General features: G+C 45.4%; 1 protein-coding gene across 4 annotated transcripts; it reads right to left on the reverse strand.

Annotated features, from left to right (window-relative positions):
* Positions 1–146: 146 nt before the first annotated feature.
* Positions 147–19,383, reverse strand: znf800b (zinc finger protein 800b). 4 transcript variants are annotated; one of them, XM_054799987.1, is made up of 15 exons: positions 19,259–19,383; positions 18,936–19,017; positions 15,539–15,730; positions 8,446–8,539; positions 8,112–8,210; positions 7,631–7,925; positions 7,454–7,549; positions 5,398–5,541; positions 4,886–5,057; positions 4,636–4,816; positions 3,981–4,143; positions 3,557–3,906; positions 2,294–3,382; positions 2,111–2,224; positions 147–1,850 (listed from the first exon to the last, which is right to left on the reverse strand). In XM_054799987.1, the coding sequence occupies exons 4-14, from the start codon at positions 8,500–8,502 to the stop codon at positions 2,126–2,128; spliced, it is 2,745 nt and encodes a 914-aa protein (XP_054655962.1). In that variant the 5' UTR covers positions 8,503–8,539; positions 15,539–15,730; positions 18,936–19,017; positions 19,259–19,383; the 3' UTR covers positions 147–1,850; positions 2,111–2,125. The 4 variants fall into 4 exon arrangements, with proteins under 4 accessions (XP_054655962.1, XP_054655963.1, XP_054655961.1 ...); XM_054799988.1 differs by lacking the exons at positions 18,936–19,017; positions 19,259–19,383 and adding an exon at positions 17,558–17,868; XM_054799986.1 differs by lacking the exons at positions 18,936–19,017; positions 19,259–19,383 and having other exon boundaries at positions 15,539–16,073.
* Positions 19,384–19,638: the final 255 nt, after the last annotated feature.

Raw genomic sequence — 19,638 nt, forward strand, 5'->3', positions numbered from 1 at the left:
ATTTAAGGTTCCTTTTAGCTGCGACTGATAAAAGAGGAAGTGGCGGTAGTTGATCTCGCTGCCACATCGTGTCTTTGGGAGCGGCACATCTTCAGTGAAGGTAAAAGTAACCTTAAATGTTCATTTATCCATTTCACTCCTCATTTACATGCATTTACAATTGTTTTGGGTCCTGCTGGAGCGTCATCAAGCCGCTCTTGCATCCGAAGTCTCCTTAAAGAAGGCGTTTGATCCGTCAAGAGTTTCAACAGTAATTTTGAAAAAGCAAGTCAATATATTTTTGTCCAAAGTTTATGGTTCCCCTTTTCTGAAACACAAAAATGAGTTGTGGATACTAGCGCATTGTTAACATTCTGGTAAAACATATTTGCTTTGTTTGGGTTGAAATAAGCTGTTAAGATAAATGTGTTTTAGGGTTTTCTATTTAAAAATGTACACTTAATCTATGTGACCGGTAGCGGTATCAGCCCATTTCTCTCATGGATGATTCCCTAATAAAAACGTTTTGTTAGCCGACGTCGTAGACGAGCGACCCAACATCCGGTTGCGATTTTGTTTCGCTGGCCAATAGGATGCCCACAATGTTTTTTCTTTGAATACATTAAGACGACAGTCGGTCTCACACGGTGCCATTGATAAAACCACAAGACGTGCGCCATATTGTATGCTAACCGGAAAATGCACGCAAAATTGTGGCGTAAATTTGAACCACAAACATGGTACCCGGGGCGGATGCTAACCAGGTTCCAGTACATTATGATGGATATCATTTCACAAACCAAAGATAGCCGTCCTCCTATCTGAGTCATTATGTGCTTGTTTTTTTAGTAAGCTAAACAAAGATGTATTGTCCTGCAGGAAATTATACACAGCAAGCGAGAAAATGTAAACGCAGGCGGCGAGTAGATTAAATGCATGCGCGTGACACCAAGAAATATGATGGATTTGGCGTTATTAATAACAAAGTCACACAAAACTCCCCTTTTCAAGTTTGACATTTTTATTTAGCCTGTTTGCACATTCTTATGAAAAGGTTGCGACAAAGACGAAAAGAAAAGTCCCTGGCGTTCCTTGACACTTGAACTAAAACGTCCCTTGAAAGGAAATCACAAACTATGGTGCGTACATTGGAACTAATATTAACAACTCATATATCTTCCCTTGTTGCACTAACACGTCTTTGTTAGGATATAAAAATAAACTTTCCAGCTTTTGTTCCATTTCATGGCTTTTCTCTTTTGCACATTATTTACATGTTCCTACTTCCGTGTCGTCCAGTGTTGCCCAGTGACTACCAGCACGCTAAACCCTCTTCCTCTTCACGGAAGCTTCGGAGTGCGTCCACGCGCGAGGATTCAAAGTGAAAAGTGCATGTCTGCATGCAACCACGCTTTAAGATCGTGTGCAGTCCTCATGGAAAACAAGAGACAGCATTAAGAGTCCAGTTGATCTCGCTAAATGTAAAGCTATATAAACATGGTGAAGGTGTGCAAAAAGGGAGTGATTTCAACACAAGAAGTACTGCGGTAAGAAAAATAAGCACACACTTTTGGGGGGGTTCGCTTGCCTTTGGTCAAACCATCATATATACTTTTTAATGGAGGGATGAAGGCGAAATGGCCCTTCATCCAAAGGGGGTAGAAATACGCACAATAGTCTGAGTGGAGAGCAAGTGCCATCTGGTGGCCAGCTTGTGTCATGGCTGGCCTCATTCCAAGACAAATTGATGCAATATTTGGCTCGTATGCAAACAACAAAAACTGTATAGTGGTGTTGTTTCCTTCGATGTTTGTCCACTAACTTTCCATTCCTCCTTCCAACGTTTTGGCGTCCATTGTCCCCCCGGTGGACTAGGTGAAAGATGCAGGAGGCGTTAGACAAAGAGGCAGATTTCACGTGCACATAAAAGGAAACAGCTGGTAAACGTGCTGCGGTCAATTCATGCCGGCTTCTACACACACAAACACGCACACACACACGCCTCTTAACTCAAGTAGACTCTGACGCTCTTTTGTGTGGTGAATGGCGGCGGAAGAGGAGGAGGGGAGAGCAGCAGAGAGCGTCTCAAAGGCGGGGAGGAGAGGGGAGGAGAGTGAGTGAGAGTTCTTACCCGGTTTGTTCTTCTTCACACCAGTGATTTGGAGCGCGTGCTGACTCCTTTCCTCCTGCTGGCCGCCGCCGTCTCTGCGTTTCGGTGGCTCCGCTTGTGAGACTCCAGGTACACCTGAGAGAAGAGACGCCGTCAGGCATGAGTCCAGCGAGGTGACGGAAGCAGGAAGCTGAAGAGGAGTACCTTCTTTGCGAAGGCGCGGCCGCACTGGTCGCAGGCGTGCAGGGAGAAGTTCTTGGTCACCTTGACTTCAGTGGAGGAGGAGGCGGAGGCGCTGCTCTCTGCGTCGTGACGGCGCGTGTGCAGCGTCAAGACGGAGGTTGAGTTGCGCTGGTGCGAATGCTTGTCGCTGCGGCGGGTCATTGGGGGGCTGACGGGCCGAGGCTGCTGCCTGTCTTGCTTGCGGGTGACAGGCGGCGATGGAGCGGGGGCCGGCGATGACATTTCCTGCTGTTTCCGAGTGGAGACGGGGGTGGGAGGCGGTGCTGCGGAAGAGGATGAGGCGCTTGCGGAGTAGTCTTGTTTACGGGTGACAGGAGGCGACAAACACGGGGAGGAAACGGAGGTGTGGCGTCCATTCACTTCCTCCTTGGCGACGGCGCCCACTCTCTTGGGGTTGGTGTTGTTGAGGACAGCTTCAGCCAGCCTCTTCACCGCCCGGCTCTCCAGCTTGGGCATGATCTTGGCCAGGTAGGAGGTGGACTTCTTGTGCACCACTGTGACGTGGCGCAGGACGTCCCGCTTGCGGCGCGACTCGTAGCGGCAGAGCGGACAGCGGTAGAACTTGATGAAGATGTCGTTGCCGTCCATGTGCAGCTCGATGTGCTTGGACAGGTTCTGGCGGGAGCTGAACTGGCGCTTGCACAGCTTGCAGAAGAGCTGCTTGAAGTCGAAGCCCACTGAGAGTTTGGTTTTGGGGACGGCGCTTGTGGTGGACGCGCTGCTTACTGGCGCCTTTGTGACCCACGGGGTTTCCTCTTCCTTCACCTTCAAGGCTGTGGGGGCCACTGCAGCACTTTTACTAGACCCGGTGCTTTGGGCGGGAGATGGCGCCGGACTACTGTCCAAGTCCTCCTCCTCTTCTGACGGATCAACCACTTCCTCTTTGACTTGGATGCTGTTGCTAGTCTGCATGCTGCTGTTTGTGGAGACTGCTGCTGCTGCCGCTGCTGCCGCTGCAGAGGAGGAGCAGGATGAAGATGCGTTCGCTGATCGGTTACTTTTGACGCTGTAGATCTTGTGGACGATGCGCATGTGTCTCTTCAGCATGAGCTACGATAAAGACACAAGCACAGGATGACTCACCGCAAACAAAGAATAGTGTCTTGTCTCAGCCGACAGTATCTCCTCGAGGGACAATACCATTCAAATGAAAACACTTTAAAGTAGTCAGTGTACAGCTTGATAGTCGTTGCTGAAATGTGGAGGGTGTACGCCAAAGCCAACCTGGGAGCTGTAGTTCCTCTTGCACAGCGTGCAGCGACTTGGCGCCTGGTTGGCCTGCAGAGGGGTTGACGGTTGACTCGGAGGCTTTGCGCGATTTTGGCCGCCGGGGGTGGACTTGGAGCTGCTGCCGCGCGGTGGAGAGGCGCTGTTGCTCTTCCTGGGGGGGGTGGCCTCCAGAGAGAGGGTCTGGGCGGGTCGTGAGGCGATGGCCGGGGTGACGGCGTCCCGCCGCAGGCCGCGGTGCACCTCGTCGTAGTGTCGGCGTACGTTGGTTTTGGTGGCAAAGACTTTGTGGCACACGTGGCAGGACTTTCCAGCTGGCGTGCTCCGAGGCCGAGCTCGTGGCCTACCTTCAACGACAACACCACCTTTCCATTCCTAGGTCCGTTAAACACAATGAAAGACGTGAAAGCCTGGCGCTAACCTTTCACCATGGACAGCAGGCTGGTCGGTACGGTCCGCGTCTCTGTGAACTTCCGGAGCTCCTCCAGTTTGGTCTGGTGCATTTTGCGGCAGTGGCGCCTGATGCTGCGGCGCGAGTTGAAGTCCTGACCGCACAGGCAGCAGGATATTGTCACGTCCTCCACCTGCGCAGGATCAAACAAGAAATATTGGAACACTCGTACATCAAGCAACTTGCACAAACGGTAACGCCGCTTGCTCCTTTCCCTGTTTCCCTACAGGACTGCAAAAAGAGTTAACGTTAACTTAACTTAAAGAGTTAGTTTGTGTCCTCCTGTCCCACTCTTTTTAACTCATTCAATCCCAGCCATTTCTCAAAAGACAATTTCCCTTCACGATCTTCCAAGGCAATCTTGTTTCTACATATTTCACTTTTTTTTAGTAATCAGCAGTAGAACATAGGGAAGTTTCAGGAAAATATCAGTTCCCCACTGTGTGTGAGTGTGTGTGGGTGGGTGGGGGTGGGGGGTGTCACATGACAGAAGTGGAGCTATGATACGTACTGCCACCTACTGTAAGGAGTTGTAACATCAAGCTACTGTACATTTACAGGCAGTCCCATTATAATGTGTTAATGATAAAAATAAATGAATGTATGTTACAGTTTTCCACCTTACCCCACTCGTGGATTCCTCGTCCTCAGCCTGTGGTGGTTCCTGTTTGGCCTCCTCCTCTTCCGCATCCCGCTTTTTCTTTCCCAGACTGTGGTGGCTCTGTGCTGGGCTCTCTGGACCGCCCAGCTGGCCGGCCTCAATCTCCATCGACTCTCGCTCCCACGCGACCGGACTCTCCCTGGCACTGTGAGCCGTGGAAACACTCGTGCTCGGTGGTCTCTCCCGGTGAGGAATCAAGTTTCTCAATCCCTACCTGGGGGCTCGTGATGGATAGCGAGCCAGCTCCTCCTCCGTGGTGAGGTACTGGTACACAGCCTTGCTGGTGGTCTGGATGGGCTCCAGTCGGACCACGTAATCTGGTCGGTCGCCTCTGTGATATATGATATCCGTCAAATCCTTAAGAGCCACACTCTGTCGGTCATCTCCTACAGATTCCGAGTGAGAGAAAACAGTGACTTTTAGAAGTGTGCTTAGATGGGGAAAGACCAGCAAGGGTGAAAAAGCAACACGCCAGTTGAGTAATTCATCAAGATAACACAACACTCTCAGGCGCTGGTAATGAATGGAGAGGCGTTAAACGAGTGGTGCATGGAGCAGCGTCATTAACATCACGCAAGCTGGGAGTTCATAACAGCAGATTAACAAGTGAGCAAAATGTGGAGAGACTGATGGTGGCGTTTCGGCATGAACATTCGGCCCACCTGTGTACAAAACAAGGAGTGTAATGTTTGCGTGCGTGCGTGCACATGGGTGTGAGCCACCAACCGTCAAACTCGGGCAGCCGTGTCAAGCAGTAGTACTCTTTGTGCGTGATGAGGTTAGGCAGGCCTCTGAAGAGACTGCGACACACTTTACACTCAAAGATGGTGTCCACCTCCCGCAGCAGCATGTGCCTCAGCTGGCTGGTGCCTGCCAGACAAAATAACACAAAGCATGCGAGCTTAAGGAAAGTTCATTAGCAGTCCCTGATCATGCCAAACTGACTTTTTCATGGTGTAATGTGTGTCCCTAAAGCATAGTAAAATAGCACCTCCCTCACTTGTTTGCTCCACTTATGTGTCCTCCTGTCCCACTCTTTTTCACTCATTCAATCCCAGCCATTTCTCAAAAGACAATTTCCCTTCACAATCTTTCAAGGCAATCTTGTTTCTACATATTTCACTTTTTTTTAGTAATCAGCAGTAGAACATAGGGAAGTTTCAGGAAAATATCAGTTCCCCACTAAAATAAAGACAAAACCAGCTTTTTGTGAAGAAATACATTTCAATGATAACTTTCACTTTGACACAAATATTGTTTGCTTTTGTGACAGCTCACATATCTAAACTACTATACCAACATAACACAAAAAAGGTTGCTTACAGCAAAACGACACAATGTGAACTCTTTCGAACTGGACTGTGTGTGTGTGTGTGTGTGTGTGTGTGCATGCGTTAAAATTTCCTTACAATGCGCAACATTCTGCGTGGTACACTCCTCCACTTCCTCCTTGCTGTCATGCATGTTTTCCCATTCAAATTCATTAAAAAAATGCCCTTCTGCCACCTTGCGGCCGTTTTTATAGCTTAAAACTCCTCTAAGAGTGACATCCGTTAGTGTGCAGTTGCCTCATTACCTGTTTTTGCCTCTCGAGCAAAAAAACATAAGGCCTATCAATACGTCTTTGGGGTCGGGCGTTCACGCCTATAAAAACGTATAAATCCGTCTTTGGTATTGAGTGAGTGAGTGTTACTTTGTGCTTTGTGGCGTTTATTACGTTGAACAAGTGTCGCATTACAGCGTGTATGTAAAATGTGGATAACAATATCGTTTCTTGGAGACACACTACTGGTGGTCTGGTAGGACAATCTCAAGCCTATGACTTTGGACGTGACTCGACCTGTCTTGACTTGAGACTTGACTTGGACTTGCACGTCTTTGCTTCAGACTTGAGACTTGCAAACCACGGACTTCCTCCCACTTTTCTGCCTTTAAAGGAAAACTGCACTTTAAAAGATGTAAAAACAGCTAAAAAAGTGGCAGCTAAGTATGCAACAATTCTGCCTATAAAACCTTCTGGAAAAAAAACACAAAAAGCAACCACAACGCTCCAACTGTGACCTTCATATTAGCCAAGCTACAGCGACATTGTTATTATTATTAACATTGTTACGCCAAAGAACTACATTACCGGCATAGTGACACCACACCTCACCTCGCCACGCCACGCCACACCGGCTAGCTATTAGCCAGCTCACAACTAGCTTCACCACACACTCGCTCATAGCACCGTGATCACGCCTCAGGCCACTACCGAAAGGTGTTTTTGAGTTTGGAAAGATTAACACTCGGTGTTGGGTTCCTTTCTGTCTTGCTATGTAAAATCAATGCTCGGAAGGAAGATCTGGGAATGCTTAAAATGACCAAAGTAAGGCAAAATACTGTAAGTTTTACATGTTATCGTGAATGCACCTGTTGCTACATGGCCACAGCATGTTAGAAAACGATAAAACGTTGTTGGAGGTGTTTTACTAGCGGGCTTTCTAGGTGGAATAGCTGTGTCCAATTACGTGCATTAATTAGCTGACGATTTTAGGCTGTTTTTCTATCTTTACAACACACAGAAAAGAGAAAGTCATGTGTGTTGATGGCTCACAAAAAGTGCCGTTTTCCTTTAAGGGATGCATTTTTTATGTTTGCTCTTCAATGCACCTAAACATGCTTCTGATGCTACCAGACTAACCTGACTGGCATCCGTTGTGATTTCCGGCTTAAAATCTGATTGAAAATGTGGGATGGACACATGACAGGGTGCCATGAAAGGAAGGTATGTGTCACAAACCTGAACGAAAGCATTCGATGATCTGGTGGATTCCAGACTTGGATGTGTGCAGGGGCTGCTGCAGCAGAGGAGCATCTCCGGGCTCCACACAATGACCTTACGGGAGGAGAAGATTCGGGAAGGATGTTGAAAAACTACTGGAGTTTCAGCCCTGATATATGCATGCCATGCAACCACCTGCGCTATGAGTGGTAGCAGTGCTCTGGTGCAGCAAATCCTCAGTCTGGCAGCTCTGCTCCCGGGTTTCAGGGGCGCCCCCCTTGTCGGGCTCTGGCAGCAGAGGGGGGATGGGCCTCCACAGGGGCTTGGACTGAGCAGCGGAGTCACCCTTGGATGCCTGGACATCCATCAACGTTTCTGTCGCGTTTGTAGTCGGCGCCTCGGATGGAGCGGAAGCGGCGAGGTGATCAGAGGAGTTGGACTGCGAGGAGCGCTGGGTGCTCAAACGGAGCGGACCTTCTTCCTCAGCAGACTGGGGGGGGCAGAAGACATATAAGCATGGATGACAGATGCATGTGCATGTCAGTAACGTCATTAATCATGAATCCCTTAGCTGTGATGTTCTACAAATGATGATGAATCTTGAGCATCCACAGGCTAATTAAAACTAGTAGATTAGTGACTTGAGCCCGCGTGTGTGTGTTGCTCACTCGCGTACCTCCCTGATCTTCCTTCCACTTCCACACACCAATTTATCCTCATCTTCTGCTCTCATCCCCTCGCCTGTCTCTCTCTCACCGAGAGCGTCCCCGCCGCCCTTGAAAGGGGGACAAATGAGTCCGGCATTCAGGCGCCATCGCTGAACGTCAGCCACAGTGCAAAGTGGGCCACCTGGACTCTTTTACTGAACCATCACCGAATTACCGCAAAACGACAGCGTGTCAGGACGGCACACGCGACTGTGACTGTTAAATGTGAGAGATGATGTCGGGTGTCACCACATGATACCACCATTTGTCCAAACCCTTTCCCCAGTTTGTGTTACCTCGTACCTCTTGTCGGACAGAGTGAGCACTCTTCCTCCCAGATGACTTCTGGGCCTTCACCATGGTGCCAACACGCCACGTTCACTGCCAGCACGCTCACCTGTAACATTCAACAACAGTACAATGATTAGAAATCACTTGGATCGGCATTACAAAGTGTTTTTAGAACACATGATGCAATTAACGCACAGTGCAAAGATAGACTCCAGATAATGCTTTGATGTTGGCTTCAACGTCAACCCAAGAGTAATTGAATGCTGCCCTCTATCGGTGGTCGAGTGCAGGCACAGTGTGGCACCGAATGTGTCCATAATTAATCAAACCGTTTTAATACTTGGATGAAAATCCTTTGCAGTCAGTGGAGCCCATGTACTTTCGCAATTTCTGAGTAATAAACATGATGAATATATTTGTAATTACGTCAAGACAGCCAATGAAAATGAAATGGAAATGAGCCACAATTCCTAAACAGTACATGCCGTATTTTTGTGGAACCTCTTAAATTAAAATCTTACTGATTTATTTCATATCCACTGTGGTGGTGTAGACCGTAACGGCAAAATCACACAACAATGTCACTGTCCAAATACTTCTGGCCCTTACTGCCGCAAGGTTTAAACACAACAGTGACAGCAAAGGCATTTCAGTATTAAAAACAACAATAGCAGCCAACCATACCAATCAAATGCTTGGACGTACTTTGGTTAGGAGGAAGAGGGTTTACTGGATGGTTTTATCATTAAACATTACAAAGACTCATCATTACAGGTTAGTATTGTGTACCTTAGAATAGTGTACTTGTAAATACTTTCAAACAAAATATAGGAGGAACAGAAAATCGTACAGGACGAGTCTAATTGCCAGCCATGTTGCTGCTTGTAGTTCCCATGACAGCCCAACAGAGGGAGACAAAGTCAACACTTGAAGGGTTGCTGTTTTTTCCCAAAATGTGAAAAGTTTAGTGGTCCAAAGTGGTTTCCAGAAAGACATGCGTTGTCAAGCATTGCAGCAATAAAGCCACACGCAGAGGGACGAGGCAACATATACACCTAATTTTACAAAGTTTAGTGGCAGTTAGTTATGTATTTTTTTTCCACAACCCTGTTAACAAACCAACACACAAACATACATGCACCTCGCCTCTTGTTTTGTGTGCTTGGAGGAGGTAACAGCAGTTTGGCTAATGAGGTTGCCACTGGGAGTTGATGCCCATTACCTTGAGCTCCTTTTTAAAGGTGCACTGGCAAAACACCATCGCACGAGTGTGAGCAAATGGACATTTTACTGAGAGTCTCTGCCGAGCATCCATCATCGCCTCTTACGTCCCACAAATCCACCTCAAGTCTGGCAAGTTACATAATTCATGAGCAAAAATATGTTTAAGCTGCATCCTCTGTGATAATCCAGTGTGTGTGTGTGTGTGTGTGTGTGTTCACGCCAGCGAGCAACACACACATTTGAATATGTACGAGCGCTACGGACTCCGGTAGAAGCCGTTTGTTGAAGCATCCAGACGGGACTTGCTTCTAATGGACACACTCGGATGTGATGCAGACACACACGCACCAATCATATTACAGAACCACAGGAAGGAGGAAGGCCCGGTGTTGTGGCATAGTGTATGATAGAATAAGGGATGGCCCATGTGGCTCAGTAGTCAAGGGCAGCTCATTTTTTGGCTGAATGGCGATGCACGATATGCTACATCCATACAAAGTTGCATACACGATATACTACATCCATACAAAGTTGCATACACGATATACTACATCCATACAAAGTTGCATACACGATATGCTACATCCATACAAAGTTGCAACGTGCTACCACAGCATGCTTTTGGAACTGACCCTATTTGACAATATATGCAGCTGTCCATCAGAACACTCCAGAAGCACTCAGAGAGCACAGACCTCCGCCAAGCGCAATAGTTGTTGTGATGCACACCAAAGTAATAATCCTACATTTTATGGATCAGTCTTTGATGTTTTGTAGAACCTGTAGGAAACTTGTCCTGTATTTCTCCCCCCCAAGTGCTCTGACCATTTTTTGTGGCGTTATACACACAAAAGCCGAAAATGCTCCTATCTCGCAATGTTAATGCTTGCTTGCTGCTGTAACAAGTAAATTTCCCCGCTGTGGGATAAATAAAGTACATACAATACAATAAAGAATTCCTGGATCCAGACGGTGGATCCGGATCGCCCCCAAACTTAGTTCTTCAATATCCCCTTTCCGACAATTCCTGAAAATTTCAGCCAAGTTCATCTCAAAACTTTTCAAGTTATTTTGAACACAAACAAACACCGGCAGCAACATACGATCGGGTACTGAAAGCTGAATATAAACTCATCCTAATGTACCGGTCTCGAATCACGGAATATCTACTGTTAAAACGCAGAATCTTGCGGAAACTGACATCATGCGAATGAAATGCTGGCATCGTCAGGAGAAGTAAGTCTTTCCCCCGTGGTGAATCTCATCAGAAACATTAACCAGCCCCCACTCCTGAACTAAGCGCTTCGAAACAGCGACCGACAGAAGTTAGCGGAGCAAAAAAACTTTGAAGGCTGTATGATTGTGTTGACTACGGATGTCCCGGTACACGTTTTTTGGCAACCGAAACAATTTTTTTTGTCGTCTTGGCAATTCCATCCATTTTTTTTTAATAAGCTTTTGTTACAAACATGAACTTGTGGAATTGAAAATGGTTATGAAAACAGCTCTTCAAAGCATGAAAAATAATGCAACCAAAGTATTGCTGAACGTACTTTATGACCAACAGCATGACCAACAATACTGTTCGTCTTTTGTAACACACCTCTGGCAGTCAGGTCGCAAATCCAATAAAAGATCCACATAAAAGTCCATCCAATGAAAGAGAAGTGTGTAAAAAATGGGCGTGCAAAATACTTTTAGGGTAGGACTAATGATTTGACATGGTTATAGATCACTTCTGGTGTGATTTACAATATAGCACGTTTTTAACAAACTCTCTTCAGTGCTATAGTAATTTATTGACGGTCCCCAGCATACACAACCACCGGTTAGAGCAGCACTTCTTGTGTGAGCCCCCCGCACCATGACACAGTAAGGGGGAACTACTGCTGTAGCTACGGAGCCGAATATCCAAAAGTGAAACTAACTTCACCACAGTACACCGCGGACATGTCTCCACGGTGATGTTGCATTTTCTTCTTCTTGCGGGTGTTGGTAGTCGAGTGGCAACCGGCTTTGAGGCGCATTTTCCGCACAAAATTAGCCAATGGTGAATTGCATCAATAAACGTGAGGGTTTTTGCATTTAATTAACAGACATTTTATTTACTGTCACAAAGGTGCACACTCCATGATGGGAAAATAAGTGTAAAAGGCCAAGAAACTGAATCATCCATTTCATTAGACATTTATGATTATTTTTGCAAAATTTTCTGCCTGTAAGATGATTATTTCTCTCTATAAAATGTATTTTATATATCTGTAACGAATTAATTGGATTGAAATGATTTCCTATGAGAAAAGTTGCTTTGTCTTTCATACATTTCAGTTTTCGCCTGAACTTTTGGAACTATCAACAAAAACTGAGGTACTCCTGTATCACATTAGGGATGTAACAATACCAACATTTCATATCCTAATTCTTGTCACCAAGATGATCACGGTTATCGTTGTCACCGTCTTGTTGAATGTGCTCCAAATGTTGAACAAGTACTGATCCACACACACCAGTCTAACAAAGATTTATTAAAAAGACACAAACAAACACACACAATACTGTATATACTTTCCTTGGCCAAGCCTGGCATTGCAAACTGCGCTTGCGCGCCCTCTTCTGAGTGTGCCGCTTATAGTCCTGGAAAGGGCATGTGATCGCGCAATGCATTGTGGGCCGCGGGCGCCATTTTTGAGAGCAAGAGCTTTTGTTTCCATCCGAGTTGGTGCTTTGAGGGGGGAGACACACAAAGTAACTAACGGCTGCTTCTTCAACAAATGAGCAGCGTCACTGGTCCGGCAGTTGGTATCCAAGTACGGTTGTCAATCACGGTTTTACGATCATTTTCATCTGAAACGGTAATACTAACCGTTGGGAGTTTTAATCATTCATACCAGTGATGGTTACATCCTAATTATACAGCTTAACGCATACAATTGTATCAGTCCACATGGACTGATTTGTCTCATTTTAAAGCTGTGAAAGTGTTACGCAATCTGCTGTATGAGCTTGGGTCCCCTTTTTTCCGGGAGCACTTTAAACATCTGGAGGTTGCTTTGCATTACTTCATGCTGAAAATGTTATCATGACAGATCGCCTAAAAAAAACCACTTGAATTTGACAGGTTTTTATGGAATAAAACACGCAGAATGTACTTGATTAAAGGGTGTGGGCCATGCAGGAAGAACTATAATCCTCCACATGTTCCGCAAAATAAAAAAAAGCAAAAAAGCAACAAACATCACAGCACGACAGAAAAAAAAATCTCTCCTCTCCGTAACACGGGCTACACAAGACCCCCACCCACTCTATGCTTTCTATCAAAGCCTCGTCTTCCTGGAGCTGCTGTGACGTAGTCCCTATTATTACCGTAATGTCCCGTACATCACTAGAAAGCGCAATCTCTCACTTCAGAAACCACTGGAATCATTTTTGATAGTTTAAGACTCAGTAATTTAAAAGTGACATACCAGTTCCTACTGCCGTGTTAGAGTAAAAATAATAATCATTTGGTTGCAGTTATCCCATGTTCGTCTAATCCTGGTGGGGTACATGTTTCTGCAGGTTGCGTCAGGAAGGGCATCCAGTGGAAAAACCAAGAAAGAAAACATGAACGAGACGGACTCGCTGTGTTGACCCCTGACAGGGAAGAGCCGAAAGTGAAAAATAAATAAATCTATCGGTCTAGTTTTTAGTCTTTCCAGCAACAGCAAAGTGATGGGGGCGTTTTTGTTTTGAAGGTCCGACTCATTCACAATATCCTGGCCCAAATTCAACCTTTAAAAACACGCAAGGCCGCAGTACCTGTTGAAAGTCGCCATTGACACTTCTGAATACTCACCAAAAACAATTGGTCACGCGCCACGTAGTAAAGTAGGAGAGTTGACGTGCATTTACGTTGAGGTTTGCTTTGAAAACAACACTTGCCCCGCCGCTTTTCAGCAGCGCAGACATGACATGAGGACAAACCATAGAACGGAGTCAAGCGAGACATTATAGCCATCACTTTGAATAGCAAAAGCTGGCAGACACTCACACGTACACAGTTTTCCAGGACAACCAAACCTGAGTATCGGACACAAACGGTATTGTCTCATACGATGAAGTCCATATCCCACCAAGCCCGAGACAGAACCCAGTCTACCGGGACTGCCAAGATGCCCGAGTCAAGTTAGAAAAGTGCAGAATAACACAAAGTCGGCTTAGCCCCCCATCTAATACCACATCCCAAAACATGGGTGGATCAACCCCAGCAAATACCTCCAGTATGCATGAGAAGCCGTGGATGTGCACTTTGACTAAACGTCATGAAAGTGCTGCAAATTCCAAAGCAAAAGAGTCCTGCTGGAGCCTGCTTGAGAAGTTGCGCTAGATCTGATACACACTATCAGAAAGCAACACATGGTGCGCCATGGAGGTAGGCGACAACCCCACGCATGGCTCTCCCCTTCACCAAGTGCAGTCCCCGGCGCGTATGAGGCCGATTGACCGGTCCTCTGGAGAAAAACAAAAAGGATCCACGCCGTGAATGGACGATAGGGAGGAGTGGTTGGAGGAATGGGGGGTGGACATGCTGCTCTACCAGCCGGCCTGCACGCTGCTGGAGCACGCTGGAGCTCTCGTTCGACTCGGGGCGACGAAGTGGGAAGCCGTGTCCGGCTTTCGAGCTCGCGCTTCCGCGTTGACGCCGCCTCTTGAGCCGGTGCACCGGAGGAGTGTGTTTTTGCAAAGCGCGGTCTCCATTTGCAAAAAAATAAGACACTCCACACCCTGCTGTGGACATGGAGGCCGTGACGCAAACACCAGCGGGTGATTAGCAAATGACACATCCCGTGTCGTGGTCTTTGCGTGTAGCCGGCTGACGTGTGAGAGGAGGCCGGATGAGCAGGGATGATGGTTGCATAATAACAAACAACAACTCTTCTTAAACTTACTAGAGATATGATTGTGTTTGGGTGGCCGCGAGGACGCATGCACTGATCCGCCAGGGGTGGGGGGCAGCCCAAGTGGGACTTAGGAGCGCATTGACAGGCCATAAAGGGGGCCGGCGCGGTGACTATTGTGCTCCCTTTTTTGTACCCAAGAGTCCCAAGTATTTACAAAAGGTTGGTCGGTGCTTGGCGGCGGTTAGGGCAGCTGCGCAAAAAGCAGCGCCACCGTGGTTGCGCAGTGGCCGGACTTCCCCACTTTTGTGCAAACTGTCCCCCCACTCGTGTTTTTGCGTAAAGAAGCAGCGAGGCAGCGCGCACGGCACGATTAGCATCACCCCTCGTATTGAAAATCTCCCTTTGCACGGTTATATAGTGCATTAAAGAGGCACAAAAACGGGCTAGCGTGCTTGAATCGACATTAAAATGCGCCTTTCACGCCAGAGTGGAGGCCCCCCTCGTAGCGACTGCAGCATGGCAGGGAAGTGCGGCGTAAAGACGAGCTCACGGGGGGTAGAAACGCGCATAAAGACGCCAGTCACCTCAGCGGTAGCGACATGAAGGCACCACCAGGCCGTGTAGGCTCGCCGAGCGCCACAAGGGCTGTTCTAATGTGCGCCAAAGCCCGCAGCTTTTCCAAGAGGCGGCAGCTTGGCGCACAGGACCGGTGACCCTTCCATCTTTGCGCGTCCTTCCACCACACGAAAGCCTCGGCTAGCAGCCGCTGCGAGCGCCCATTTCGGTTTTAAACACGCCGTTGGTGGCGTGTGCGCTCCCCGCGGGGGTGAATGCGGCGTGTGAGGGCTGCCCGGAGCCCCTGGAAGTGTGCTCGCCGCGGCCGGGCAGAAACAAGAGGGCGATGACGCCATTTTCTACAAAAACAAGCACGCTCGGGAAGCCCGAAGCGGAGCCACCGCGAGCAGCTTTGCATCGGATATCCACACAAAACAAGCCCTTACCTTGTCAATCCTGGACGTGGGATGCTGGGCGGTGTGTTCTGGGGGCGAAAAGGGATCGGATTTCGGATATGGCTCGTGTTCGTGTAGCCGAGTGAAGTTTCGCTGCGAGCCGCTGCCTTTGTGCACCCAGAGGAGGCTCTCAGCGCCTAGACTGCCTCTGCGCAAAGGTGCACACTCCTCTTCCTTCCCGTCCTACAGACAGGGCGACACGGATGACTAATTACACAAAAACAAAAAAAAGCACAACACGCCGCCTTTATGATCCCGTTTGATTTCTTTCCAGCTTTTATCCAAAGGCCATACACGTCTAGCGCCAATTTGTGTCGCTCCCAAAACGCGCAAGCAAGCCTTTGAGGACGCGGACACCACCCCCCCAAAAAAGACACCTTAAACTTCACTTTAAGCAGCCAACGTCGTAATGCGTGTGCATTGATTCTCGACAAAACGCAAAATATTGTTGGAGAGGGGAAGTACAAACCAAGCGGCACATATTGTAAACAACTTTTGGAGACAGAAATGACAAATAAAAGACAAACTGTTTGCTTAAATCAAGGATTTGATTGATTTTACTGACGAGTCTGCACTTTAATACAGTTACCATTTCGACAATCTTTTAATAACCAACTAAATTATCGTTGTTACAAACAGTTTATCAACTCAAAAACATATTTAATTATAATCTAGACTTGATCAGGGTGGCCATCTTGGCAAGGTTGCACAAGTAAAGAAATGCTAACTTGATTGAGTTAAATTACCTCAATAAAGTTGTCCTGGCTTAGAAACTCAGTGAAATTAAACTCTACAATGTTTGATATTAATTCAGGATTTAGGAGAAACCAACTTTATGCTGTTTATGTGCTAAGCTAACGGCTCAAGCTAATGTCAACAGCGAGTAACGCGTTGATTTAAATAACGAAATCATTAAAATGCATGCATTTATCACACACAATAAGTGACCCAGCAGTGATCCACTATTTTCATGTTACATGCGGTTCAGCAACTAAAAAAAACACGTATTTTATCCAAATCTAATGCCACTATTTTCAAAGAAAGTACTTTAAGGCAAGCCATCTTGGCAAGGTCACACAGGTCAAGAAATGTTACCAGGTTTGAGTCAAATGCGCCCAATAACGTGGCCCTATAGCTTAGAAAATCACTAATACTGGCTACATAGTGGTGTTTGACATTCATTTAGAGGCATTTTAGGAGGAAACCATCAACTTTATGGTGTTTATGTACAAAGATAAGAGCCGTTAGCTCAAGCTAATGTTAACATCAATTAGTGTGTCCTTTTAAACAACCAAATAATTCAAATGCATGCAATTGCACTATCAATACGTGACTAAAAAGTGATACATTTGTATGTTATGTGTAGTTTAGCAATTAGAAAACATATGCAATCATAAACTAATCTCAACATAAGTGACTGTCATGGTGGCCATCTTGGCAAAGTCACACTCATTAAAAAAAAAATGCCAGCATTTTTGAGTCAGATAAGCTCAATAAAGTTGTCCTGTAGTTTAGAAACTCGGTAAAACTCAGTCGTATTTTGATATTAATTTGGGAGAAAACCATCAACTCTGTGCCATTTATGTGCTCAGCTAACGGCTCAAGCTCATGTCAGCACTGAGTAGCGTGTCCTTTTAAATAACCAAACCATTAAAATGCATGCATTTAGCACAATCAAACAGTGACCAAGCAGTGATAAACCAACTATTTTCATGTTGCATTCAGTTAAGCAAGTCAAAAACACATTTTAATCACAAACTACTGCCGCTTTAATATATACATGACAGTAATGGCAGCCATCTTGGCAAGGTCGTACTCGTAAATAAAAGCTATAATATTGGAGTCAAAATAGCTCACGTAATAGTGCTGTTTGACATTAAAATGAAAAAAATTAAGAGAAAACCATCAAATTCACACTGTTCACGTGCAACAGATTACTATTCAAATGTAGCCCGCCTTCCAAAAGTTAGACAAAATGTTGACATAATACATACAGTATCACGAGCCTACCTTGTTTACGCCCTGAAAATGGCTTCAGTTTCCCCAATTCAAGGCTGAAATAGCATTCCAAAATATGAATTATGAATCTTGTCACCTGAGCTGTCAGGACTATGGACTCCCTGTTTGACAACAAGAGTATTATCAGGTGTTGCAAATATCGCTAATCATTTTTTAATACCTTGCTGTACGCAGGCGCACCCGTGCTGCAACACCACTCATTTATTCACCCGATATTCCTACAATCATCACGGAATAACAGTAATAGCATTGTTTTTATATTTTCATGAGATCACTTTAGGTCAAATCAGCAAATGAATGACAAAAAATGTGCTATAAAAAGGTTGTGTGGACCTTTTTTTTTTTTTTCTGAAGGATGAAGAAAGCAAAGCCACAAAGGGCGCCTGCAACTACACACAATTAACTTAAGCACCAGCATTAATCCATTATCATAAGAATGCTGTTTGCAATGAGGGGGGGGGGGCTTTGGAAGAGAGGGCATTGGTTGTTAGTGCCGGACTTTTCCAATGGAGCTTTTATTGTTTTGTTTTTTTTTTGTTTCTCTCTCTCTCTCAATAAGCTGCACTCACAGCACCTCAGCACGTGTTTGGACACTTCATATTTGTACTTTCCCAACTGAAAATCCAATGCACTTTGTCATGTTACTGATGTGAGGAGCAAGCAAATACATAGCGTAAATAATATAGAAAATCTGGCACTTTTAACGCATGCGTGTGCAACTACTGTTGGCCAGGGGTGTCCAAAGTTTTCCCAGTTAGGGCCGCATCCAGTACAAGGGCCATCTTGACATCCTTCACCTTGGTGTTAATCAAATATGCCACAGCGGTTCCAATGTGGGTGAAGATGTGCCGAGCAGTTACATACAGGTGACTACATACACAACAGAGGACAATACTAGATTTTTATTTTTTTGTTAGAGTAATAAATGTTAATGAATACATTTTCTGGTTATCCTGATACAATAAAAATATTTATGCTTTTTTTTGCCTTTGACAAATGAACTGAGATAGCAGCCAGTAGATTTTTAAAATATTTTTTAAATTGTTTAATTTGCAATTGTATTAAATTGTTCTTGAATATCCAATTTTATTTATTTTAAAATAGCAAACAATATTTTTCTTTTCAGTGTGGCCCTAAATCGTACTTTGTAAAGATGCAGGTCATCATTATATGCTATTTTATGTTTGTGTGCAGTTTTTTTTTTTTTTTTTTTTTTTTTTTAAATACCACGGGACAACAACAACAAAAAACGAGAGTCACGGGCTGCATTGTCCCCCCGTTTTGCCCTTAAATTGCACATAAAGCAGTGAACAAGCACAAGAACATGGCAATAACCGCATCCGTTATGTGTGAGCAAGGTATGTCTTACTGTCTTCCAGAGGTCAAAGGTCAGCCACTGCAGCCAGCGGAACTCCATCGAGGCATTTTTTTTTTTGGTTGGACCTCCTTCCCTGTGGAACAATATAGAGTGTGTTGTTTTTTTTTTTGTAGGCCTTGCCCACACAAACACAGGCAGTACATTGTTTGTTAACATATGTTAATAACTGAACAATATTTGGTCAAATTGGTTAAAATCTTCTGGAATTTACTGTAATTTTTAACATATAAATATGTAATTTTTTAATTATATTAATGCAAATGCAAATATGACAAGCTGTAAATGTGTTCATTGTGGTTGATGGAATCAATTACCTGTATTGAAGTGGACATAACCAACTGGTAAAAAAACAAAAAGACAAATAACATTAAAAAGCATTTTTTTCAAAGAAATATTGTGGAAAGTAATAGTTTTGCATTAGCGCAGTGTGTGAGAAATGCAGTACTTCCCTCCAAAACAGTGTGGAATATTCATTGAAAAAGTTGTAGGTGGAAACTAAGGTGTGTTTATGCAGGAAAATACACCAACATGAAGCAAACAGGACAACCTTCACAGATGGGAGACACCAAACGATCTGTCAATAATTCACAAATGATTTTTCAAATATTTAATAAAAGCATTTTGTGTGTGTGCGCCATTTAGATGATTCTGATCTGACGGCAGTGAGATTTAAAAAAAAAAGTGAGAAGACATT

The sequence above is a fragment of the Dunckerocampus dactyliophorus genome, chromosome 15 (assembly GCF_027744805.1).
Source record: "Dunckerocampus dactyliophorus isolate RoL2022-P2 chromosome 15, RoL_Ddac_1.1, whole genome shotgun sequence".
Lineage (NCBI taxonomy): Eukaryota > Metazoa > Chordata > Actinopteri > Syngnathiformes > Syngnathidae > Dunckerocampus > Dunckerocampus dactyliophorus.

What these genes read in the sequence shown, in the direction of transcription:
- znf800b (XM_054799987.1), bottom strand. Translation starts at nt 8,502, where the DNA reads ATGGTGAAGGCCCAGAAGTCATCTGGGAGGAAGAGTGCTCACTCTGTC. An exon ending in CTCACTCTGTCCGACAAGAG is followed by an intron (nt 8,211 to 8,445) that starts GTACGAGGTAAC and finishes CCCCCTTTCAAG; the next exon opens with GGCGGCGGGGACGCTCTCGG. An exon ending in ACGAGGAATCCACGAGTGGG is followed by an intron (nt 4,144 to 4,635) that starts GTAAGGTGGAAA and finishes GATCCTGCGCAG; the next exon opens with GTGGAGGACGTGACAATATC.